This window comes from Mastigoproctus giganteus, chromosome 8 (genome assembly GCF_048544385.1).
Source record: "Mastigoproctus giganteus isolate SK-2022 chromosome 8, ASM4854438v1, whole genome shotgun sequence".
Classification (NCBI taxonomy): Eukaryota; Metazoa; Arthropoda; class Arachnida; order Uropygi; family Thelyphonidae; genus Mastigoproctus; species Mastigoproctus giganteus.
In genome coordinates this window covers 94,630,564-94,657,386 of record NC_143582.1, presented here as the reverse complement: position 1 = coordinate 94,657,386, position 26,823 = coordinate 94,630,564, and the positions used below count along the sequence as shown (strand labels likewise).

At 37.3% G+C, this 26,823-nt stretch overlaps 1 protein-coding gene across 4 annotated transcripts in view; it reads left to right on the top strand.

Moving 5' to 3' along the window:
- Window positions 1–26,823, top strand: part of LOC150081721 (cell adhesion molecule Dscam2-like) — a 285,694-nt gene that overhangs the window by 214,705 nt on the left and 44,166 nt on the right. For 3 of the 4 annotated variants that reach the window (XM_090379594.1, XM_090379591.1, XM_090379592.1), the window contains exons 11-14: window positions 757–891; window positions 15,891–16,055; window positions 17,487–17,557; window positions 24,742–24,985. In XM_090379594.1, coding sequence (XP_090235720.1) covers window positions 757–891; window positions 15,891–16,055; window positions 17,487–17,557; window positions 24,742–24,985 — 615 coding nt within the window. The remainder of the gene's footprint in view (window positions 1–756; window positions 892–15,890; window positions 16,056–17,486; window positions 17,558–24,741; window positions 24,986–26,823) is intronic. The other variant, XM_090379593.1, reaches the window with a different exon arrangement.

Sequence of the window (26,823 nt, the reverse complement as noted above, 5' to 3'; positions counted from 1 at the left end):
AAAACTCAAATTTGCCCTACCATGGAATATTTTTCCCACATCTGGGGTGGTGTCCCATCATCTCCGTGAGGCTTATAGACTCCATTCAAAAGAGGACATTGAGGTTGATGAATCACACGTCTCTTCAGAATTCTCTATTCTGTATCGTAGACGTTCAATTTCTGCTTAATGTCTTTCCTATAGCTCAGAGGTTCCCAAAATTTGGGGCGCGCCCTCTTGTGGACACACTTGGTTTATTGGGGGGCGCTTGTTGTTTTCTTGAAGCAATTTTTAGGAAAATATGGACAAACTATCCCACTAATATAGACGTTTTGGAATCTCTACTATAGACTCTTCCAACTGTCATCTATAATTCCCCCTCTCTCTTTCAAACCAATTCCAAAACGTGCCCAAACCACTCATCCTTTTACTGACCAACTTCAAACACACGGAATCAACGTTCTTCTTCCTCATCTATACCATCAGACTTCTGTTTTTAGCAACAACATTCATTCACGTGTATTTCACAAAAACTACACTCTACAAAAATTGAAGTATAATTATCCACAAATACCTTCTTTCACCTTCTCAACCTTCAGAGTTATCGCTGCTCAAACTCGGATATGTACGGTATATTTATGAGGTATTTTCGTGAATGTTAACCGGACAGCTGTTAAACCATAATTAAACTTATTTTAAAAGAACTTATTTAAAAATATCCGGAAGTTCCTTTTTTTGACTGAAAGAATGATGACAACTACGTCAGTTTACTGCCAGAGGTTCCCGGTGTTCCGTTCAACGCAACCATCGTGAATTCTACTGGACGGTCCCTTACCCTGTCGTGGATGGAGCCCTTCAGAGGAAACAGTGCCATCACCAGATACCTCATACAGTATGCGGAAAATGTACCAGGTGAGAAAATGTACCAAGTATTTAAAAATTAACTCAGTAAATTCTGGTTAATATCATAAATTCGATTCTTGATTGAGACTTTACTCCTGATATACGATTTATCTTTGAGATGCAAAACTCAAAGCTAATATCCTGAACAAATATATTCAAGAAACGATTTTGATAATAACATCCATGTGATATTGTTTGAATGATGTTATTCAGCAATCATATGCCAAGAATCTTATTATGATTTCTGCATTCATTTTTCTTTTCAAATTTAATGAAGCTGTTTCTCATTAGATCCCCACACTGCACTATTAGTACCCACACATGTCCCACACTACACAACCAAGACCTATCTCTTGTGAAGTGATAGAGATCTGCCTCCAGGAACTGGTTAGATGCTTTTCCGATTTAAGTTAGTAAGGAGATGTCTTTGAAGTGTCTAGACTTGAAATAAATACCATTACATGTATACAAGACTTTTCAGAATTAATTATGCAATTCTCGGTCCTGACAATGAGAAATTATTGATTAGGAAATAATTATTTCTTACTGTTCGTTTCCTTGGTAATTGCTTGTTTCATTTGAGAGTCAGCGCTGATATTTTACACAGCGCTTAGAATTTAATCGCTCAAACATGCAATCTTTCTGTTTTATTGATGGTTTTGTAAAATTTACAAGGAAATTTTGCGTATGTAAATTGTAAGGTTGAATTTTTAGTTTATAACTTAGCAGCGTCTTTATCACCTCCTCTCACCTTCTTACTTATTAGATTCTATAGTATTTAGACTTAAGCAGCGTCGAATTTTCTTCTAGGGACGTTTCATACTAATTACCTATCTTTTACGAGGCTCAAGAACAGTGTAACCTAGCTGCCTCTATTGTACTCCCATAATGTGCCTTAAGTTACTAATGCACTTTAATAGTGCGATTTTTGGTATATATAATATTGGTTGAATCTCAAAATATATGTTTTCAACCGTCGGTCATAATGTTTGAAAATTAGTGGTTATAAATCCCCGTCCTCCTCACATTGCGCGGAAAAGGCCCAGGTTCGAATTCCACGAATGGAACGAGTAACTGTTATGGGCGTTTTTTACTCCGTGGCTGAATCAGGTGTGGATACAAGGTTTTTGGCCTGGATATTCGAGTTTTTCATCCAACAAAACAGGAAGATCGACTGGAAAACACACGCTATTTATGAACATATTACACATGGACAGATTAGTTAGTTCTAGTATATCGTCACTGTCATATTATGGGTGGCCCTAATATGACAGTGTTTTTTTTTTTTTTTTCTACTAATTAAATTTTTCTCTCGTGTTTGGTTTTCTTTGAAGTTGAGCTCTATGAGTAAATATTTCTTCAAATGTATAAATTCTGCTTAAGAATTTATACATTTGATGAATTCTTCCAAAATATAATATCGCTTCTTTACATGTTTCAACTCTGCCGACTTTGAACAAGGTTCAAAGTGTGGTTTTGCGCTTGAATATATGCAATTAGGATTATATTCAAGCAAAACTGCCTGTGCGCCATTATACTGGCCTACCATATTAGTAACATTACCATATGCATTGCCCAATACATGTATTGAATTCAAGTTCAAACTTTTCTAGAATTCGTAAAGCAATTTCCTTTCCTTCCTTCCTTCCATGTGAAAAAAAATCAAACTTGGTGAATCGTTCCCCAATGGAAAAGGTTGAATTATCAATTATTTTCACCATGCATCCATGATTATGGAAAAATATTTCGAATTTCTTCAAGAATTCTTTCTTGAACAAATGATCCACAAAGTTTGATAAATTCATTTTGAATAGATGAGGAACAGTGAGGAAACTTGGAAACATTTGCGATTTTCTTGCGATTCTCGAACTCTTTTCACACGATCGTATAAAATTGGATCGCACTTATTAAATATTTCAATGATTCCAATAAAATTTCTATTCTAAGGATCTCCAATTTGCTCATTGAAACCAAAAAATGCTAAACTTTGGTCACTAAAGAAAAGTATGCGTCCAGAATTCGCTCGAGTTTGGCCCAATTAATGGTTTCAGCTGTTAGCCCTTTCAAGAGTAAAGATCCCAATGAAGACTCTGTTGATTCCCATTTACTTGCTGACTTCCAGTTACATAATTATTTTTATGTATAATCGAATTTTCGGCTGTCGGTGTGCTGCGTTTCAATTTCCTCCAACCTCGTTCAATATTCCAACCTAATGGACTATCGCGAACTGATCTATCTGATTCTGCTCTACTTAGATAATAACTTGAACCAAAAATAATGATTCTTTTGTTTTACTCCAGCACAAAAATCTCTTTCGATGATGGGAAGAATTTTTATAAGAATTTTTCAAAACGTGGCTGAGTTAGTCGGTTTCAGACGAGAGTAGCAGGGTTTTTCCTCCCGGAAACTCCCCAGCAAACAGAAAATCGACCACTGAATACACCCAATTTACGGACAATATACACGGAGCAATATTCCCTTAGTCGCTGATGCTCCTGAAACTCTACTACGACAACGGAAAATAACTAATCTCTTTTGAACGTTTCGCCACTCGATATATTTTTAAGACACTATAGGGAAAACTATGATTTTTTATCATCACGTGACATATTTTCTGTTATCTCTAAATGTTTAGTTTTAAGGAAATCTTCCATTTGCAGCGTGTTATTTTTGTTAAGGAACGCATTGTCATCAACGGAATTAGAAGTTTAAATATTTGTATCAATCACGTAATTTGCATACATGCAGTCTAGTTGACTTGGTTGTGATTCCGTTTTCACGCCATCTCCGTCACCGACAGTCAGTGATGCTGATGAGGAATCCTCCATTTCTTCCTGACTGACAAGTTCTTTATTTGAAGTTAGTACATCGACATCACAAGGGGTTGAAGCAGTATTTGACGTTTCTTCATGAAGATTGACATTTCCATTTGTTGTGCTCTTCCGAAATATATTTTTTTTTTTGGCAGAGGAATGATGCAATTCGTGGCAAACGTTATATTCCATCTTTACATTCTTCTTTTCGTTGTAGTTTGCTTGCTGCATGAGGATATTGATCTTTCATTTTTATCTATTTAAAAATGAAATCCCTAGACGTTAGTTTTTTGTGAATATGAAAACGGCTTCCTACTAAAATTATTGCAGTTATTCAAGAATATTTAAAGCTATTCTTTTAAAATAGTAGTATAATATTTTTATATTAAACTACTGTTATATTTCTGATAGTATTTGATACTTGTATAAAGGATTGAAGAGTTTTTTGATCATTTGCGACTCAATGAGTAAAATTAATTTATCATCATGATAAATTTATACATCATAAACTTTTTCTGCCTTCTTCCATAATAGACAATAAAAGATAATACACAGCGGAAATACTGGATCATAAGATTAACTGGATATTGATTGAAGTGAAGTGTACTGTTTTTTATAATCCAGTCGCTCATTCCCTGTGCCTATATTTAAATTTAGCAACACTGCTGCTCAATCTACAGATAATTTAGATAACTACAATGTACTCCCGCCCCAGATTTTGCCCCATTGCAGGGTGGAAAGACCCTCTAAAACGAAACATTAAAGCAACACACACACAAAAAAAAAAAACATATAAATGATAGTTCAAAAGTCCAAGTTGAAGTGTCCGTCTACGTTAAAGTGTCCAAGTCCGGTTTATAAATAACTGTCAGCCCATTACACAGATTATAAATTGAAAGCAATTTAACAGTTACATAAATTTAAAAAAATACATAAATGAAGTTTATAAAGAATAAAATAAGAATAGGATGGAGACTTTTAATATTAAATATTAGACGTAGGAAAATTATTTAAGCAGCTTATTTCAATTAATCATTAAAGCAAGTTATATTAATTTTAACTAGACTTGGTCCTTCACTTGACACCATATCATTTCCAGCCAAGGAAATAAAGAGAAACACTGTTCGATATACTTATTTCTAAATTCAAAGGGAGCGATTTTATGTCAGTAAAACCGATTAAGCCTTAAAAGAAATGGTACCCAGAGAAAATATATTCAAAGTTCAAGGATGAAATCCTTCTATTATGTACCTCCAGATTTACATTCAATCTGGACCTATCTGTGTTCGATTTGCCATGCTACTGTCAAAACTAGATCTTTTCAGAGCACTCTGAAAAGTTCAAAATTTTTATTAAAATGAAGCCTGAAATTTATTTATTATAAAATTAATTTATTACCTACATGCCGCTGTTTTCGCAGAAACTTTACTAATTTTATTGGTGCCTGCAGTTGAAGATTTTCAGCAGTTTCACTTCATCATTCTATGGCTAAATCTGATTCATATCAGTTACCTTTTTGCTATTTAAACATGCGAATGTTTTCAAACTTTAATAAATTATTTATTAGATAGTTATTAGATATAAAAACAATAAAAGGCTTTATTTCTAATGGTGTCATCTGTTACGATTTGAAGGAAAATTAATACACGCGCTACAATAATTTCTAAGTGACACGCGCTTCACTTATTAATTAAAAAGCTATTCGCAACGACCTCGTACAGTTTTCTAACTCATTAACCGAATTTAAAATTCACAAATGTTAAATTTAAGATTAAAACGCAGTGGCATTTACATTTTCTATTAAATGATTAAATGAAAGACAAATAAACGTGAATACAATATTAATGCGGAGTATAAAGTTAAACTGCATGGTTTAATTTTTCTAGCCACTTCGAGAAATTTCGCTGTTGGGGATTAAGGAAAATTAAACTTTCCAGTCTGCAGACGTTTACAATTTCATGGTTACTTAAACTCTCAAGATTGATTTCATATTTTCTGAAATAAATAACAAAAAATAAAGCTTCCGGGAACTATAAGTTAGATTAATTGAAGCGTGTTTTATAAAATCCTGTATGCCCCAGAGGGGAGGGAGGGGACCATGCATTAAGAAGAAGCAACACAAATACGCCCGATCGATGTAAAAGGTAGAATTTACTTTCATAACCGTAAGAAAATTTAATCTGATTACTTTTACTTACTAATTACACAGAAAATGTTGCTGCTAATTAATGAAAAACTATTGTAAATTCGCACGAAAAATGATTGTATGAAAATGGATAACGTAAAGGTAGATGAAATATTCGTTCACCAAATTAAAATTTCGGCGAACCGTCAAGAGTCGAGAAAGACGTCGTTACGTCTTGTTTCTTATCGTGCCTCTTTTTCCTTCAAGCAATTATACGTAAGTTGCTTGAAGGAAACAAAAAATGTAGATTCAGCGTTGCGTGCCGAAAATGGCCAGTGCTTTTTGTGACGTGATATATTTGCATATCGAACGGCACGGCACCCAGGGAATGTATAAGCGTGCACGTAACGGAACACCACCATTCATGGTAACCATCATGGATGGAGAGGTGATTCCAGTGACTTTCAATGGGGACAGTTTGTGGAGGTTCGCTCATCTGAGGGAACTCTACAGGTACAACCGCAAGCATAACTCTGGCTGAATGATAGAGCTCAATGACAGGAACTTTCGGCGTCTTACACTAATTACCACTACAGACAGACAAGCTACAGCAGAAGTTCTGACCATAGAATTCGGTTATATGGGATATTCATGTGTTGTTGTGGCGGTCCCCAGGGTTTCCCCCATTGGCCGCTGTTGTACACCTTGTGTAAAAGCTTACTCCAAACCGGCCATTTGTATGTAGTGTGTTGAATGTATAAGTGTAGTGATACGGTATGTTGTTATGCTGGCTCTTAGCAGACGTGAAGTAGCAACACCTGGTCACCACGTCTTACCCCCATCACCGCCACGTGGAGGTGGCCAGGATCTACCATCACCTGGAATTCGACTACAACACAACGTTCAGAACTATAAAAATAAGGAATTCCCAGCAGTGTTCCTGTTCTGAAACCTCTCATTTTATGAATTAATAAGAAACGCCATCCATAGTGGTGTCTGCAGCACAGATTTTGGAGTGCTAACCAATGATAGAAAGATGTTTGGCCAATGAATCAAATTTTGTTCTAATTTTGCTGATCACAGGGCCAAAGTATGCATTCAGAACGGGTTATCTCTAACAGTGGTGGTCCTGTAATGATTTTGATTGCCATTTGTTGGAAGACCAATATTCTACAGTATTTCTTTGTGATTATGGCTCCCCAAACGTACCTAGACATCTTATTTGATCATGAGCATCCTGTGATTACGTCCCCTGGCCCACAGATATGTGTATCATTCCCTGTATAGAGTAGATCAAGCAGTTTTGTGGAACTTAGGACAGTGGCAATTATTTCCCGAACTTTATTTGTTTCTTTCTTTCTTTCTTCAGTATATTTAGTTAACTTCTCTTTAAAATATGGCTGCGTTGGTTAGACGTTAACTAGTGCGCACGTATAGTACATTGCTACACTTGATCGTATACGGTGGCTGTGCATTTCGGAACTTCAACACTTGATCATATACGGTGGATGTGCATTTCGGAACTTCAACACTTGATCGTATACGGTGGATGTGCATTTCGGAACTTCATTGCAGGTTAGCTTTTGGAATAATTTTGTAGTTTTTTTTTTATTTAATATAATAAATTGTAGTTAATACATAGACTGAATCCATATAGTCAAGTAGGTAGGTAGGTTAGTTTATTTTTGTATTTAGTTAAGTATTCGAAAAGCTACAGCTTAATATTCAGATAGCTCTTGTTATCGATATTTTGGCGAGAACTTCGTAACTTTTGTAGGTAGTTTAAATCTAACTTCTTTAGTGGTTAAAGATTTGTTAACAGTTTCATTTCTACAATATTTTGGTAATTTAAATTCTGTAGTACGGTGTAAATTTAAATTTTGTAATCTTTCTTAAGTTCAAATTGTATCTAATAATGGTTTCCACCTATAATACCAAGTCTAAGGAAATCGTGACCCAGACAGAAATACCTGTGAGCATTTCCGATGTGAGTCATAAGTTCGTCATTTGTACAGCATGTGGCATATATTCCAAGGTTGGTCTAGTGGAGAAACCTTGCTCAACTGATGATTCTTTTCTTTGCATTCGGTGTAAGGAGTGTACCGATCTCAAATTAGAACTTGCTGCGTCACGAGAAGAATATGAGTCACTGAATAAACGAGCGGTTGTCCGAGAAACAAATGTAACTGGGAGCTCGGCAGGGACTGAAGTATCTCAGGACCTGTCACGTGATGTACCCACGGTTCGAGTTCCAGATAGGAATAGTCAAGTGACACTCTGGTCGAAGTCGATCTAGTTTTATTGGGAGACTATTGTTAGGGAAATGGGGGATAATATATTTTGTAATAATGATAGGTGGACCAGAACCAGGGTGTTTTGAAGTAATATGGTGGTCTGTAACCAAGTTACAAAGGAGGTTAGGCAGCCGAAGGCAGATTACGAAAAATCTTTGACAAAGGATGCAAAGAAAAACAGCAAAGAGTTCTTTAATTATGTAAACTCTAGAAGGAAGGGGAACCAGATTGGTCCACTTGATATCGATGGTTCAACTGTTGATGATCCTGCTCAGGTAGCTAACAAACTAAATGAATATTTTGCATTGACATTCACACATGAGGAGTTATTCAGGGAGGGGAATGCCAGAGGTGTATTCAACTCTGGCAGTAAGCTAGATAATCTTGTAATAACTGAGAGTAAAGTGGAGGAGAAATTGTTGAATATGTACACAAGAAAGGCATCTGGGGTGGATGGAATCTATCCAATTTATTAAAGAAGGCGGAAAAGGAAGTAAGCAAACCCTTAGCCATAATTATGAGAGCTTCCCTGGACTCAGGGGAGGTACCCATGGACTGGAGATGTGCAAATGTGATCCCAATCCACAAAGGAGGATCAAAGGGAGACACAGGTAATTATAGACCTGTTAGTTTAACTTCTGTTCCAGGAAAATTAATAGAGGCACTGGTTAAAGAAGCAATGCAGGATCATCTAGACAAGACTTCAGTTATAGCTCGGACACAGCATGGTTTTGTTAAGGGGAAGTCTTGCCTGACCAATTTGATTGGATACTATGATGCAGTCACAAAGGAACTGGATGCAGGGAATAACTTTGATATTATATACTTGGATCTTAGAAAGGCTTTTGATACTGTTGCACAGGGAAGACTGCTGCACAAATTGGAGCAGTGTGGCATTGGAGGCAAATTGCTGCTGTGGATAAAGAGGAGGTTGAGGGGGAGAAGACAGAGAGTGGTAATCAATGGACACTGCTCTTCGTGGACTAATGTTATTAATGGAGTCCATCAGGGTTCAGTATTGGGTCCATTATTGTTTTCTGTATTTATAAATGATATTGATGATGGTATATCAAGCTTAATGTCCAAGTTTGCAGACGATACGAAGGTTGCCAGGGTTGTTAATGACACTAATGACAGTACGCTGCTGCAACAGGATATGGAAAGGTTGAGCAGGTAGGCTGAGGTGGCAAATGAAGTTTAACATTGACAAATGTAAAGTACTACATATGGGAAGCAGTAATCCCAGAGTAACGTATCAACTCTGTGGTACCACACTGACAGTGGTAGAGAATGAAAAGGACCTGGGGGTAATTGTGCAGGCAGATATGAAGTTTTCTGAGCAGTTCAGACGGTCTACAAGAGTAACTCATCATTGATATACAGGTATTTTTCTAGCAGGGATAAGCAGGTGATTATCCCCTTGTATAAGGCAATGATCAGACCACACCTTGAGTACTATATACAGGTCTGGAGGCCTCATTTTAAGAAGGATGTAGAGCTGTTGGAACGAGTACAGAGAAGGGTAACAAGATTAGTGAATGGAACAAAGGGTTCCTCTTACGAAGAAAGGCTTAAGTTTTGAAAATTACAGTTTCTGGAGACTAGGCACCTGCGAGGTGATCTGATTGAGGTGTATAAACCCTTGAATGGTTTTAGTATGCGCAATGCTGATGGGATTCTTGCTATTGCTCAGAATAATCGCCTGAGAGGGCATAAATTCAAATTTAGGAAAGACGGTTGTAGGATAGATGTGCGGAAGTTTGCCTTTAGCCAGCGGGTGGTTGATTGCTGGAACAAACTTCCATCTGTCGTTGTAGAAGTTGATAGCTTAAATAGATTCACGGCAGAACTTGACAAACTTTTGGAGCGAGTAGATTGGTGAAATAAGGGGTTTTTTTTTTTGGCTGATGCTATATAAGCTTGCTTTCTTGCATCATGTGCCTTTGTTAATGCTAATTCTTGAACAAAGAATTCTTGTTTGTTGCCTCAAAGCCGACATTGGCAAGATGTTCTGAGTATAGCAACCTTTCAAATGAGCTGATCTGAAAGATAGGGGAAAAGCCTAAATTAACTACAAGGGGTGTGTGTGTTAGAGTAGTAAACTATAGAAGAATGCTTAGTCTTAACTGTGTCTACAGTAATGTCAAGAGTGTTGTCAATAAAATGGCTGAATTTGAGCTCCTGGTTAGGACAACTAATTCTAACATAATAGGGCTAACAGAAACGTGGTGCCATCGGAAATTAGGAATGACGAGTTCCACTATGGTATGTATAATGTATTTAGGGAAGATAAGAGGGTAATGGTGTCATGCTTCTTATCAAAAGCAGCCTGACCGCGAAAACAGCTTTTGCTGAGTCTGAAGTTACGTATGCCAGCATAGAATTTGTGGTATGAATTAGTTGAGATTGTGGAGAATATGACGAGAGTCTTTATGGGCAAGCAAGTGCAAATGTCTTATTTTGGGTGACTTAAATCTGCCCCAGATTGATTGGAATAAGTGAGAGAGGAACTCACCTTAGGGAATTTTTTTATAAATTAACTAGATAATTATTATTTGTACCAGCATGCCAGAGATAATATTAGGGGTGAGAATATTCTTGACCTCATTATCACTCAAGAATTAAATGACACCACAGGGCATAAAATACAAGAGTCATTGGCAGGTAGTGATCACAGAGTCATCGGTTGGAAGATGAAGAAAGATGTTACAATAGTTAAAGGTAAATGCATGGGTTTTAATTTCATAAGAGGCGAATTTCACAGTTTAAGGTGCTATATAGTATTTATTAATTGGGCGGATCGCAGGGTGAGGGCAAATACACTTGAATTATGGAATACAGTACCTTTAAAGCAAAAATAATAGAAGCCATGGACGCATATATACCATTAAGTAAATATTGCAGGGGAAGGATGCCGAAATGGATGAATGTAGAGCTGGCCAGTTGAATAGAGCAGAAAAAAGATAGCATGGGACAGTTACAGAGCGATGAATAGTACAGAAGCCTACAACAGCTACAAGTTGATTTGTAATAGTATCACAGATAAGGTTAGAAAGGCCAAGGATGAGTATGAGAAATCACTGGCTAAGAGAGCAAAGAATGGGGACAAGGAATTTGTCATGTATATGAATACAAGGAGGAAAAAAGCGAATCAGATCAGACCCTTGTGCACTGGGTCAATGTCATTTGAATGAGCTTTCATCGTAATCGTCACCCGGGCTTACGCCCATATGCCACTAATTCTCATTTGTACATTATGTTAAACCACTTTCAGTAGGTTAATAATACAAAATATAAACACAAAACACAAAGATCCCAATGGGTCAACTCAAATAACATTAACAAAACAACTAGAGGTCAACAACAGCCATTTGGCTTCGCATTGTGGACGAGCATAACCATCCCCCACCACGAGGAGGTAGATCGCCCTATTCAGCATTATATTGTACCCTTCTAGTAAAAACATGTTTTATAAAGTCAGCTAACATGCTGAAAAAAACCTGAGTGTTAAACAACTTCACCAATGTGGACTAAGAGAGTGCGAGCATCCCTCTCTCTGACCTCACTCGAATGTCCTGATATAGTGGACATGTCAGCACAATGTGAAGGTCTGTTTCCGGCTCATTACTGTCCCAGCTAACCCCCAACTGACGCAAACTCGACCTCAAGCCATGTCTAGTCAGGACACAGCAGGTCGTCAAGCCAAACTGGAGACAGCCTTCGCCAGCTCGCAGTCTGCACTGTGCGAATAAAGGCGTACGAATGATGTCCTTTCTCAGAATTGGTCCATTGCAGTTACCAGATGGTCTCCAACTCATCACTGACTTGCCTCCGCTCTGATGGAATATCCAAGGTGAAACTCGCCTGCCAAGTAGGGTTTTAGGAGCAAGGCCGTATTGCTCCGTGTATACTGACTGTAAATTGCGTGTGTTCTGTGGTCGATTTTCTGTGTAGCTGGACGAAAAAACCCGATTTTCCGAGAGAAAAAAACCATGCTATCCTCGCCTGAGATCGACTAACTCAGCCGCTTTGTGAAAAAGGCTCATAAAAATTCCTCACGTCATCGAGGGGACTCGAACTCAGGTCTTTTCCACCGGGTATGGGGAGGAGGGAGACTCTACCAACTGTAACGAGGGCCAGACTAGATTGTAGGAAGTTAGGAACTTTCTTTTAGCTAGCGAGTTGCTGATTGCTAGAATAGGTTGCCTTCACAGGTAGTTGAGGCAGACAGTTTGAATGTGTGGTGCTTGGCAGAGTCCGTCCTATCGCTGCCTTGCCTAAGATTCTCTAACTTCTGTGTTTTTATATGAAATTCTGGTCATATGCTACATGCAGAGTTCTGGATGTTGCCTGAGGTACATGGGCACATAAGCACTTCCGGAATATATCGCTTAATCCTTCCTGAATGGAAGAAAAGGAAAAAAAAATGTTTTTAGTGTATAGCACACTAAGATGGCATGCGAGACGTATTTTCCTAAGAGCATTGTATAAAAACTAGTTTTCTTCACACTGCCACGAAAGCAAAAAAACAAAGTTTTTATTCATCAGTTTCATCATTTATTTGCACATCGATTATCGACAAGAACACGCAACTAAACAGAAAAGAGGGTCCGTGCAGGTAGCTGTTTACATCTGTTTGGCCTTCTGTAGAAGAAATCTGAATTGTCTACACGATTGGGACAACAGTCTTCTCACGAAAACTAAGTAACAGTTCCCTGCACGGAACTTTAATAACAGGCTTCAACACACGGTTATCGTAATCGATAATGATAAAAAGAAGAAAAAGGACAAAGGGGTGTGCTTTGCTTAACTTTGGCGTAACCTTTTAATCTTCACCCCTTTCACAAACAGTTCTCTACGAACATAATTTCATTGCAGATTGGAGAAGATGCGCATGAGTCAAATGAAAAAAGATGGATCACACTAAACTTCGAAACTACTCACAGCAGCTAGTTCAGTCTACTTTTAAACTGGGGGTTTGCAGACCCCCCCCATCCACCCACTTATCCATATGAGGCCGCAGAGGTATTACTAATGTTCTAAAAATGTATTCGAAATTTTATATGCTGCGATTTTAAAATATATATATATATATTAATTTATATCTTCCTGTATTTATTGTTTTGTATTATTAATGGCTCGGAATATACAAGGAGCCCAACGAACGGCGTTCCGGTTATGCTGAATTTTGGGGTTAAAGTGGGGTTGGTTGAATTTTTGAGTTACGAAAAGCGTTACAGCATCAGCCAATTGTTTAATCATTATGGTTAAACAGTTGGCTAATTGTTTAACCATTATTGCGTACCTAATTGTTTAGTCATTATTGCGTACCTAATTGTTTAACCATTATTGCGTACCTGATTGTTTAGTCATTATTGCGTACCTAATTGTTTAGCCATTATTGCGTACCTGATTAATTAACCATTAGGATTAAACAATTAGCTACGTAATCCTGCAGGCTTTGAAAACATTTGCCAGATTAGTACCTGGTACATAATTATTTTTTATATTTATTTCATATCATATATATTTTATATTTAAATATTATATTATGATAAAATCGTTTTAGTAAAATTTAAAGACACAGGCGTGACCAGAGGAATTTCCTAAATACTTACAATGAAATGACCGGTAGTGAGATGGCTAAGGCAAAAGAGTTACTGTTTTTGTTGATGTAGGGTTTTAGGCCATATTGCGCCTTATATTACATCTTTGTAAATTGCATGTATTCTGTGGTCGATTTGCTGTTTCCTGGAGAAAAACCATGCTACCATTGCCTGAGACTGACTAACTGAGGCATGTTGCGAAAAAGGCCTCTTAAAAATTCCTCATGTCCTGGACGAGATTGAAACTCAGGTCTTTTCCACCCGGTGCGGGAAGAGGCAACGGTTAGGAGAGATTACGATTTTATAAGGTATAACATACATGCAAACCGAATGGAGAACATTTATTCTGTGTATGGCACGAAAAAAGGTTCACCGGAACAGCTAGTACTAAAATGGTCGTGCCGTAGTTGGAAGCAAATATAATAGTGGTAAAGGTCAACTGCTTTCCTTGCTACCTTTAACATTCCTTTTTTTCACTGAAATTTCTTGCACATGTTATGGTTGATGTGAACAGTAATATGATATATTTTGACGTTCTAATTTAAATAGTATGGTTAGCTCTTAGAAGTGCAAATATGAAAGAGAGGACATATGTTTTGTAAAGGGCGGTTCCTAGAATTGTAATTCTACTCCGTATCTCTGTGAAGAACAATACCAATGTAAAAGGGCCAGATATGTGAGTAGTGTGCATGTTCTGTTGTTATGTTCTGGCCATTTGGCTACCCAGAAGCATCAGTTACCAGGAGTGATGATTCTGGGTACTCACCACCATCCTGGGTCCACACCACGGGAAGGTGAGCCATTCCCGGTAAGGCGCACACTGTCTCAAAAGAGACTCTGACCCACCTGGTGTTGCCAGAAGGTGGGCCGGGATCCTCTGGGGGCCCATTCCAGAGGGAAAAAGAAATAAAAAAGAAAGACCCGTGTTGAAGGTTATGGACAGAAAAAAAAATTAATGACTATTTTGCAGCAAATGAGGACATCTGTCAGCATATAAAAAAACAGATAATAAAAAAAGAGAAAGAAACAAAAGCAGACAGTAGATGTTTATGTTTCTCTAGTGCCATGGTTCTCAGTGTTCCTATCTCTGGTGTTGTTTCTCCTTCGGTCAAAGACTTTGGCTGCAAAGTTCTGCAGTGCGCTGAAGTTAAAGGGTGACTGGAGGAGCTGGTCCACATGATTCTCTGCAATTATGGGGATGCTGCTCCAAAGTGTCTGCAGAAAATCCTCATACAGGATGCAATCAAAGAGTAGGTGTTTCCAATTCTCATTTGCTCAGCAGGAGCACAGCTCGGTTGGGTGGGGGCCAAACTGGCATAGCTTCGTTCAGAGACCTATATCCTGTGACCAGGAAAGAGGTTTCTAGACTCAGTGAGAGCCAGAATTTGACTGACTTAGAGGCTGGAAAGGTTACATCTGGAAGAAAGTATCTTGTAGCGGCTTCCTTGGGGGAGGTGTTCCATCGACTCTGTCAGATATTTGTCAAATTTGTCTCTTTTACGAAAGAGAAAACATTAACATTTAACGTGCTTTCTAGAAACTCCAACAGGCATACAATATTCTTCTCCGGTTGATCGACTGAATTTTGATGGTCGCAGCAATCATATTATTCCTTCATTATAATAACTTCAGTGCGCGGCAGACATTGTAGTTGTTTGCACTAGCGTTAATTAGTGTGAGCAGGATCACCAACTTGCACAATACTCCAACTCACACTTATTAAAATCGAAGTGTTCAACCTTTGGAACCATTTTTAATTCGACTTGAACAGCTGCAGTGACTTTTGCCGATGACACTTAAAAGAACAATCCACCTAAAACCATCCAATAATTCAATTTAAATTTCCATTAAGTCTAAGGCCGGCTTTACTGAGGTGCAGCACCGTGGTTGCTCCAACGTCCAAGGACGTGGGGGCCTGGAACAACGCAGTTACTATTAATCCAGTTACCCGTAAACGTAAATTAAATGCTGTTGCGAATGTGAAACAGAATCTGCCCATTCTTCGGTGCCACGTTATACCAATATGATTTATTTTATATTGAGAATATCGTGCCTGCTTTATGTAATTTTAGTTGAACATTTTTTAATATTATACTGTCTCGCAAGTCATAAAAAACTAATCTGTTTGTCAATCTTACTAATGCTCTTCGTACATTTATCTTTAATTTAGATGATTTGTCAGAACCGATGAATCTGACCGTTCCTAGCTCTCAACTTACAGCCGTAGTCACCAGTTTGAAACCTGCCACCGCCTACAGCGTAAGGATAATTGCTGAAAACTCGGTTGGCTGGGGGTCTCCATCAGAGTGGGCAGTGGTTACAACGGAAGAAGAGGGTAAGCAGCGGAGCAATTAATGAATACAGTTTCTTAATATTCGATCATTAACGAAACTATTTCGTTACAAAGCTTCTTATATTTCAAACGTCAGTTTATTCTGAGAATTTTTTTTTTATAATTGCAAGTTAAGTTTTAAAGTGCAAGTTATTTTTAGATTTTATGTAAAGTTTCGGGTTACATGTATGTTCGAGACAATTCCGAAAATCTGTGCGTTGGATGAAAACGGTACAGAATCGTTCTAATGAAATTAATACGTTATAACAATCCTAGAATTCTATTTATTTTCTGTTCTTACTAACGAGGGAAATTGTAGCCAGTTGTGGATACTGCTGACTTGAAAAAATGACTACAATTCAATTTCAGATGACGCCTGCCAAAATTCGATAATCATTTTCAGTTCTTTTTGCTATTTCTTTGTGTACCTTGCACACAAAAGAACAATAATAATTAAAAACAAATATTTCTTATTAGGGTTACTCGAAAGAACAGACTCATTCACCAATGTGTATTACGTCTATAAATTGGGTGAATTGTCTGGTCTGTTTTACTGGACCCAGGATTCTAGAGAAAAAAAAACTTTGCAATCCTCGGCTGAGATCGATTGACTGAGCCATGATTTGGAAAAAGCTCATAAAAGTTCTTCGCATCATTGAAGGGATTCGAGTCCAGACCTTTTCAACACGCTGTGGAAACTGCAAGCCAAATTGAAGAATAAAACGCCATCGACATTCCAGTATGCGATGGTATTAGTCATTTCATCGAAGTAAAAACAATATTCTCTACTCTTTGGGAATCTTTTATCTATTGGTGACATAGATGATAAAATTTTTGGTTTCTATGTCATGGTATATTTTTCACAACAATCTCTCAGAAAGAATAATCAGACATTTCTTTACGAAACGTTTTATTAATCTTTACCTAATTTACTTTACCTAATTCAGAAGAATTATTGATCTGAAGAGAAAAAAATGTGAATTTATGTGATCACATTCAAAGTGAAAACTAAAACCTAATAAATACCTGGTGGGCATTAGACATAGCACGAATCTAACTGAATGGTAACCAATTGCTGAAAAATATGTTTCCTGGAAAACTAATTACAAATAGCGAACAGCTTAAGGAATTTGGTTACAGAGAATAGTTTGTTGTAGAGATTGGTTAGTGGATTGAAATCCCTCGTGGCATTTACACAAATGTGGACCCAGTGTACAAAAAAACCATGAAACCTAATAAAGATTGAATATGTGGACTTCGACTGTGGGATCTCAACAAATTTCATTGTAATGCTTCTGAATTCAATCGGCTGGAAGTTGAGGGAATAAACGTCATTACCTTTATTTGCAGTAAAATTTCAAAAGCAGTATTACTGCATATCAGAATATCTAACTCAAGATGGAATATTAAATCTTGTTTATTTTTTATTTTTAGCTCCTGGCGATCCCCCAAGAAATGTTACAGTGCGAGCGACAGGACCAAATTCCATTAAGTTGTCTTGGATGGTAAGAGAAATTAACATCATGTTATTGCGAATATTGAGTTCAGTATTTGCTACTAAACCTAATTGAAAAATACTGAAAAAAAATTACTATTTGCGTATATTTTTACATCAGAACAGTCAGGAAACAAAAAATGGAAAAATTCAATTTTAATTTGGTTTATTGTTTATTTCCCGACGTTTTATATTAAAAATGCTTAATAATGAGATGATAATACGCAGCGCCTCTTCCAAAACACCCTTCCGAATAATTCAAAAACTCATTATAGTAAAAGCTCTTTTCAGTGGACTATGTGGAATAAAAGTAGTCCACTAAATCTGATTGTCTGTTGTTGATCCTGAAGAAAATGCACATAGTCGCCATAGCTGTTTGAATATTATGAAATAAAATTAAAATTCTGTACCAGGTACCTAATGTGTCCTGCCGTTGTGTGTTTTACATTTAAGAGTCATCGGAAGGTTAAAAACGTTTTAATTTTCAGATATTAATAAAATGCGTGGATAATAATATAATGTTTTTATTTTATTAATAAAAATATCACATATCGGTTACTGAAAGTATTGGTCTGTGATGACTAAAGTAGGGAACAGATTTTAGTTCACGACTAAATACACCATCGATAGCTGTTCCATTACGTGTAGTATTTATCAAAAGATCTGATGACATGTCCAAGTTGAAGAATGTTTTCATAAATGTGCAGAACTCTTTTCCAGCCTCAGAGTTTAATTGTAAAGAAAAAAAAATTACATTCAATCTGAAAACACCAGGTGACTGAGAAAAGTTTCTTGACCACGTGCTCATGTTTTCCACTATCCTGGAAAAACTACTGCAATTTTCGGAGGTTTGAAAGTTTTTCCTCTAGTATAGAGCTAAGATGAAGCTCGGTGCAAAATTTCATAAAATTTAGTCCAGTAGAAGATAAATTAAACTGGAATAAATTTTCATAACGCTTTTCGCATGACGGTTTTTCGTTACAGAATTTTTGGAATAACGCCAGTAAAGACGTTTTTAACGGCAAAAATGCCGTACCATGAAATAAAAATCGTTAAATGTTGTATTACTGTATTTTACAGTGCTTGATCCTGATTTTGTGTTTCGGAGAGTACAAAACTTCGTTTTTATCCTGGTTTTGCGAGTAGAAGAGGTTTTTTTTTTTTTTTTTTTGCTGTGTCATGTAGTGCCAGTGGAAACTGACTAAAGCTTAAATCTTTGACATTAAAATTAGACCATCCCAATCCTTCCAGAACCATCTCTAAATGCTCATGTCTGTTTCTATTTGCGCACGATCTCCCTGAACACCACGAGAGCCAATGCAACTAAACTGTCAGTCCATTCTTCATCCTGGTGAGGGATATGGTCCAAAATTTAAGCCCCCGAGGAAAGTAGTGATCCAACAGTTCTCTTATTGTTCTTTCATATTCTACTTGTGAGCCATGACCCACTATTATAAAACAGCAGTCTGCGCTGCGTTCATTGTCATTCAAGTATTTTAAAGATGTTTTTCACCCATTGTAATCGCATTCTTTAAGGGCCCAACAAATAGAAGTCACGGGATGCAAGGAGGAAGAAAACTCGTATCTGCTGGATGCAACTCCGTCATAAATATTAATCAACAATAAAAAAAATGGAATCCTTCTTTTGAGTTGAATTTCATGTTAGTAAACTTTGTTATAATTATGTATTATCGAAAGCTGCCGTATGCCCATAGGATTTACAGAGCGTATATCAAAACTTCAATTCGTGAGAGAAACGTTTCATATTTTTCGTTTCTTTAATATATCATATTCTCGAGTGGAAACCACTTTATTATTCACAATTATGACTCTTCATTACGTGTTGAAATAGTTTATGTTAATATCAGATTCTGTGTAAGAAATCGTAGTGCAACACTGCCCTATAAAATGGGAACATAAAGTATTGAGTTACGCAAAACCAAATAATGAGTTCCAAACTCCCCCGGGTCTATTTAGGCAAAGGAAAACCTATTACTCTAATCTGTTTCATCTAAATGATAATTATGTCATTAAGGAATGACTCCATTAATCTTATTTCTCATTTAAATAATGAGCAAGTTTGTACTTTCATTCAAAAGTGTCCAACAAAAGAAATTAATCTTCCATTTAGTGACTGTCAAATTCGAGAACATCTGGATAAGAAAGATTATTTCATAGCCGCTCTAATTTGTTAATTTTAGCCAAATTAATAATGAATATCTAACTTACATATTTTTTAGCAGGGCATTTCAGCGGCTTGTGCTGCAGTATTTCTCTTGTAAAGAGCATTGTCCCGTTCCAGAGATTAGTAATATCCTACATTTATGTTCAAATGTAAGCAAAAAAAAGCCAATAAGAAGCTTCAATCATCCAACCACTCAGATTTTCAAAGAAGTAGGCTCTGCTTATGAGGAGAATAAAAAAACACGAATTTACGAAAAATGTGAATAATATCAAAAGTTACAAAACGCTGTGGAAGTATTATAAGCATACTCTTTAGGAATGGGATAACTTCTAGAGTGTATGGATGCATGCAGTGCAGCGTACCGTCTTAGTTCCACGTGCTCGAATCTTGATATCTTCAAGAGATCGTTTCGCGAGGTGGTGTGCTTATTGAGGAATGGTGTTATGGTCCGTTAGAAGGAACTGTTTCCCGATTTCCCCGTGAAATGACTCAAACTCAGCCACCTCCTTGCACTGACAGATCTGTCGTGAAGACCAAGAAGGTCAGAATGTGTATTAAGAACGATTCCAGACCACATTATGAGTTGTCCCTTTAAGCGAATCCCATTTGAAATTGTTTTCAGGAAGTTGTGGTATCCCAGGTTCTGTTTCAGATTAGTATGTGTCCATTGTGTCTGGATTCAACTGTGAACAAAGTTCAGGGGAATGTCCAAGAGCCTTCTTATGCTTTCATTGGATAGGAATGATACTAATAGGAAAAAGATGCCATCCTGTAGCTATTAGGAGAATATTCTGGAGGTTGATGCCCCTACTATGCCACATAATGCCAAATACAGAGTCGCTGGCTGTGGCAGTCTGTGGATGTAAAAATTCTTGTCATTGGTTTTATGATACAGCTGTCCATTGCGCTAGAGTAGGCATCAAGGCATCTCAGGCTTTCCTACTTCCGGTATAATCTAATCCAAAGAAAAAGAAGATCAATTTGGATAACCTAACCTGATTTTGGCCATCTGCTATATTAGGGACAGCCGAGAATAATCCCTTCTGCCCATGTGTAATATGTCCATAATTTTCTTGTGTTCTGTGGTCCATTTGCCGGTCTTGCTGGACGAAAAACCCGAGTTTAAAGGAGGGGGGGGGGAGAAGGACCTTGCTATCCACGCCTAAGATCGACTAACTCAGCAATAAAGTGAAATAAACTCATAAAATTTCCTCTTTGAAGGGGATTCGAAACCTGTGTCTTTTCCACCCGGTGTGGTGAGGAGGGTGATTATAACGACTGCGCTACCTGCTCAGACACTACGACTTTGAACAAGAACCCGAATGCCTAATATCCAAAGTTAACCGTTGGAAAGCATAGAGAATACTGTTGAAATGATCATTCAGGTATTCGCTGATCAACCTTTTTAGGTTACTGTGACTCTATACGAACTTTATTACCATATGAGTCGCAATCTTCTCTGTCTCCGAGTTGTATAGCCACCCAATATCCACTGTGGCCCAGCTGGGTACCCATTTAGTTTTTTTGTTGTTTAGCTTTTGAATATGAACATAAACCTTGATTAAACAACATACTTCGACCATCTGTTAATGACAACAATCATTGATTGGCGCTTGCGAGTTAATATGCTATTCAGACGTTAGTGATATGAGCTGACACTTTTAATTCTGATGGAAAATTGCGACTGCTATAAGCCAAAGGCGAGATGAAGGTGTCGATCTTTTGTTGAAATTTATTCTACTTACTTTTACTTTATATTTTAGATTCTTCCAAGATTTTTTAACTATCTGGTTAAACGACTGGACAAAAGCGATCCAAACAGTACTTGAACAATGTCAACAAACATTGCAAAGAGATAAATTTTTATAACGAGTGTCTAATGAAATACGACTCGGGTTTATTGTACATTTGCGTGTACAATAAATACAATTAGCACAATATTTATGGACAGTAGAAAAGGAACATTATAACACAACACAGATATAATTATAAGATAGTTGTAGTTAATAGATGGGTACAGTTAAAATTTGAAAATTCGTTAAACCAACGTGATATACTAGATGGATAATGCTTCATTAATTTTCGTTTAAATACAAGTATAATATGTGCAATTATGTTGCTTAAGTCTGTTCACTACTATAGTACAATGAATATTAAAACATAACGCGCTTCAATTACGAGAAATAATGAACCCGTACTTCGAAAGTACACGAGGACAGGGATGGTACAGTAATTTAACTTTGTTCGCTTCTTAAAAAAAGTATTAGATTTATTCTCGTATACTTATAAGATAGTATTTAATCTTCCGATCGATAAACTGACTTCTTAACGCCGAAAGAATTGTCTTTACTGTGGTTCGATCACAAAATATATTTGGAAGTTCGGAAAACTCTTGGAAGAGACGATCAGAAACTCTCGAGGCTGTCGCTAAGGTGTTTCTCGATTGTATTCTAAGTCCAAATACACTTTTCTAAGAAATGCTTCGAACTTCTTTCAGTTTTAGGAAACCGAAGTGTGATTATCCCCCCCATTTCCAGCACAATCAGGTGGTTTATGGGATTCCCGCAAGACCAGTTTCGTTCCTGCGATTTGTGCTGAGGGGAAGCCAGAGGTAGCAGTTATCTCGGTCTATCCGAAGGTAGGCTTGTAAATCGTTACGTGCGTGGTGAGGGCGAGAAAGGAAGGAAAGGGGGAGGATGGGGGGAGGACAAGCTACGAATACTGGAAGAAAGGAAACGAAATGAAAGCACCAACCAATGAGGGTAATCTGCACGTTCGATAAACCATCCGCGAGGCATGTGCGTGTGTGTATTCGTGCCCGTCTTCTTTTGGGTGAAAATCATTTTTATTTCGCCTCCGCTTTTCTCGGAGTCACCGCTACGCATCCGGTCATGTCAGTTTTAGGCGTCTAACATCTCTCGTTCTGCGTATTTACACAGCACCGGTGAGTCTTTTAGTCAAAGACTTCCTTTCTTAGAAAGCTGCTAGCGGAGGAAACACCAAAAAACTTGATTTCTGCGCGGAATGCAGATGAAAATGTTACTAATTTCTTCAGGACCCGAGAGCATTGATTGAATTTAAGCAGTGGAAAACATTCGGCGCACGTAGAAGAAACACAATTTACAGTACTCGAAAGGAAACTCTGAGTAAGTGTAAATGGAAAAATCGAAATCTTTTGTGTATACGACTTTAGATCGAAATGAAATGCACTTTTAAAAGACGCTACTGTGCCTACGAAAATTATTTAACCCCATTACGCTTTTCCATTAGAAAAAAAATTAAAATAATGCTCTTGCATTTAGTTTTGATCTTAGTTCATGAGTTGCACAAATGGAGCCGTTGCAGAATGACTTCAGTGGAACGGTTCCTGGAACAGGGCTTAAAAAAAGCAGCTTCGTGCACGTGCTCAAATTTCTCTTCTTTAACAACTTCTACAGGTACCGTAACGCAAACTCCGATTAGCGATTTTCATCATCATCATCGAAAATGAAAATTCGAAGTCTTAGTTCATCTACTGGTCCGCTACTTGAACTAATAGTTGCTGTGAACGATGTTAATCTGTATCGTGTTTCCGAAATGGTGTAAAGAGATGTACGTTTCTAGAAATATGGCTTAAAGATATTTGAAATTTAGTTATAGCAGTGGAGAACAAATTACAGAACGTGAAGTACGTTGCTGAACTTCCTTTAAGATCAGACGACACTTTTCAACTGACTCAGTGAAGTGGAAACTTTAATAAAAAAATAATTATTAGCGATCTTATAATATTATAAACTATAATCGAGTAATTTCATTAATTTTATTAACGAATGACTTTTAAAGGTCATCTGTGAAAGGTTATTCGGCTTTTTTTCCTGAATTAAATGCTTCATGATGACATACATTAAAACAGATACTTTTTATTTCATTATTAGTGTGCCTGCACATTTCTACTGTAATTCTGGCGTTTGTTTGAAGAATCTGCGTGGATCTGAAACACGTTTGTGGAGGTTTATTTAAGATGCGGTATTGACCTTTTCACAAGCTAAGCGTAAAATGAAACTTGGAGACCAAGCACAGTTTACTGTGCTTGTTCTCCAAGTACTACGTAACTACACTGCTCAACAAAATTAACGGAACATGTAGAAAACGTGGTATCGTGCAGCTTGCGATTGTCTTCAGATTCTGGACATCTGAAGACAAGGAGCAATGCGGTACAATCCCTCCAACACCAGAGAAAGGGACACTTGTGTAGGCAGAATAATGATCAACGGCCGCAACTCTCTTCATGTTTTTAATAAGGGCAACGTAACTGTTCAGAGTTACTGAGAACAGCTTCTCCAACCCTATGTGTGACTTTTTAGGAGTGTGGTTGGCCCAGACTTTGTTTTCATTCACAACAAGCACTACTGCACATAGAGCTCAAGTGGTGGAGGAATTGAAACTGAAGATATCCAACGACTGCTGTGGCCAGCACGAACAGCAGACTTAAATCCCATCAGACATGTGTTGGACGCCTTTGAATGCCGCATTACATGCCAACAGCCAACTCTTCGGCCACTTTGTGAATTAACGTCTGCGCTGGTGGAAGAATGGGATTTGTTGCCACAGAATCTTATAGACACCCTCTTGTATCAAGCATGGTTCACCGCTATCAGGCCTGTTTAGCCATTTGAGGGGATCATACGTCATGCTGATGTTATTGAACCATATTTTCGAGCATCGACTGCTGTATTGTGACCTTTTTTTGGTAATTATTATACAACCCTACAAATGTCCCTCATACCTGTTCAAAGTTTCTCGCTCTCTCCTCATTTGAGCCTTATTCCGTGGTACACCACCATACCAAATTTTATCCCGCTTCAACCCAAGCTGCACCAGTTATACTACGTTTTCTACGTGTTCTGTTAATTTTGTCGAGCAGTATACTACAAGACACATCACGTCTTAATGTTAATATAACAGCACAACTCCAATATTTTCGAAAACAAAATCTGCAAATTTATGCGAGTTATTTCAAAATATTTCAGCCGCCAAGAAAGGAAGTTTGGAATGGGGATATTAAAGGATACTACGTAGGATACAAACCCATGAACAATGAAGAGGCCTTCCTCTACAAGACAGTCGAAACAGATGACCTTTCTCAAGGGATCCACGAAGTCCATCTCACAAATATGCACAGATCTACGTCTTATGTTGTAACGATACAAGCTTATAACAGTAAAGGCGCTGGACCGAGGTCGGAGGAAATAGTTGTGAAAACACTAGATGATGGTAAGCTATCAGTTATTTCAATGAGTTAAAAAGGTTTTACGTGCTGTTGACTAATTTCATAAATCACTAATATTTTCTTTAGCGGATACATGAATTAAAAACAAGAGGTTGAACTGTTAAATAAGTTTGACACTGTTTAATGTGTCAAATTATTTGAGCGCTGATACAAAATAGCCACCGATATAAGGTTCATAATTAATGTATGTGTTAATTATTGAAAGAGGCTAATATATACAGGGTGATTCAGGAGGAATAGTAAATATTTTTTGAGGTTATAGTATCGTTTATTCTGAGTAAAAAAGTTCATATAAACATGTGTCCAATCCTCAATAGATACGGAGTTACAGCTGTTTGAAACTGATGCGCGCAAAGCCATTATGAGAGGTATTAAAAGTCGATAAATGATTTATTGTTTGTATTTATTGACTTTTTTGAATGATACAAAACACAGATAATTGACAATTTTTTACAGTTGACAATAAATGTTAGAAAATCCCACCGCCAACTTCAATGTACTTTGCAACTCTTGTGGTAATATGACATGTTGTTCGTCTTGGCATTTCTTCATGAGGGCAGCAGTATCCAAAATTCGAGTGAGCAATTCGTCTCTTGTATTCAACTTTTCTTTGTATACTACGCTTTTCATCCATCCCCGCAAACAAAAATCTAACGGAGTGAGGTCTGGAGACCTTGGTGGCCAATGAACGGAACCCACCGCTGCCGTTCAGGAAAAGTTCGATTTAGATATTGAATTGTAATGTGCAGGAGCTCCGTCATGCTGAAACTTCCTCCAATAGTAGTGGAAGTTCGTATTGCAGAAATTCTAGCTAAATGGGCCCTGGAAGATGATTTTGTAACACAACACGCCCAATTTTAAAAGGGCATAAAAGAAGCTCTGTATCAATGAGAATAATTATTTCTCTTATTCTGGGATTTATTCTCTTTGAACTTGGCGATATTTCGTTTACTTGCAGTATCTGAGATGCGCTTTTAATCACAACTGAAGTTTTGATTGCGGAGTCCAACAAGAGCATCTGAGCGAAAGAGATTTCAAGATAACGCAGAACGCATTAGAACGTACTTTATCCAAACCACTTTGAAGAATTTCATTTTAAAGCGAGCGAAACACGCAAGCTAACACCGAGTAGCGAGGAATTAATCCCATCTCAATGATGAAGTGAAATATGATGCTCTCTCTACGTAAGATGACCGAATGTTTATAGTGCAATCTGTCCACACTTATTCGCATTCAATAAAAGTTCACGAAGAGATTAATATCGACTAGCGAAAGTTAAACAAAACTATCTGCAAGTAAAACAGAAAGGTTTAGACACCATTAGAAACATGCTTTCACGTGTAAAATTACGACTACCACTGCGCACGATCTGTAATGAATTGTAAACAAACCGGGAGACGAATGAGACATTTAACCGTGTCTACATTGGCTGTCATTCACCTCAAGTCTTGCGCCTAAACGAAACGCAGCTTGAAACGAAATGGTGTAATAACACATCCTCCACAACTCATGCACAACAGGAAGAAGGAATGCAAATTTAGGCCTAAAGTCTTCGGTGCACGATATTTTTTCAATAAATACGCAATCATAACGAATGACTTCTGGAATGAAGATAACATCGATCCTAACTTACAATCACTATTCTTGTATTAATCACATAAATATTTTATATAGGCGTACTTATATTTCAATTATTAAATCCCATTTATTTTGTGTATCACCCTATATATTACATGAATCGATAGTTCTTTACGGTTTAATAATTTTCGTTTAGATATATTTTGGTAAACAAAAAACTAGAGGTTAAAAAATATATACTTCG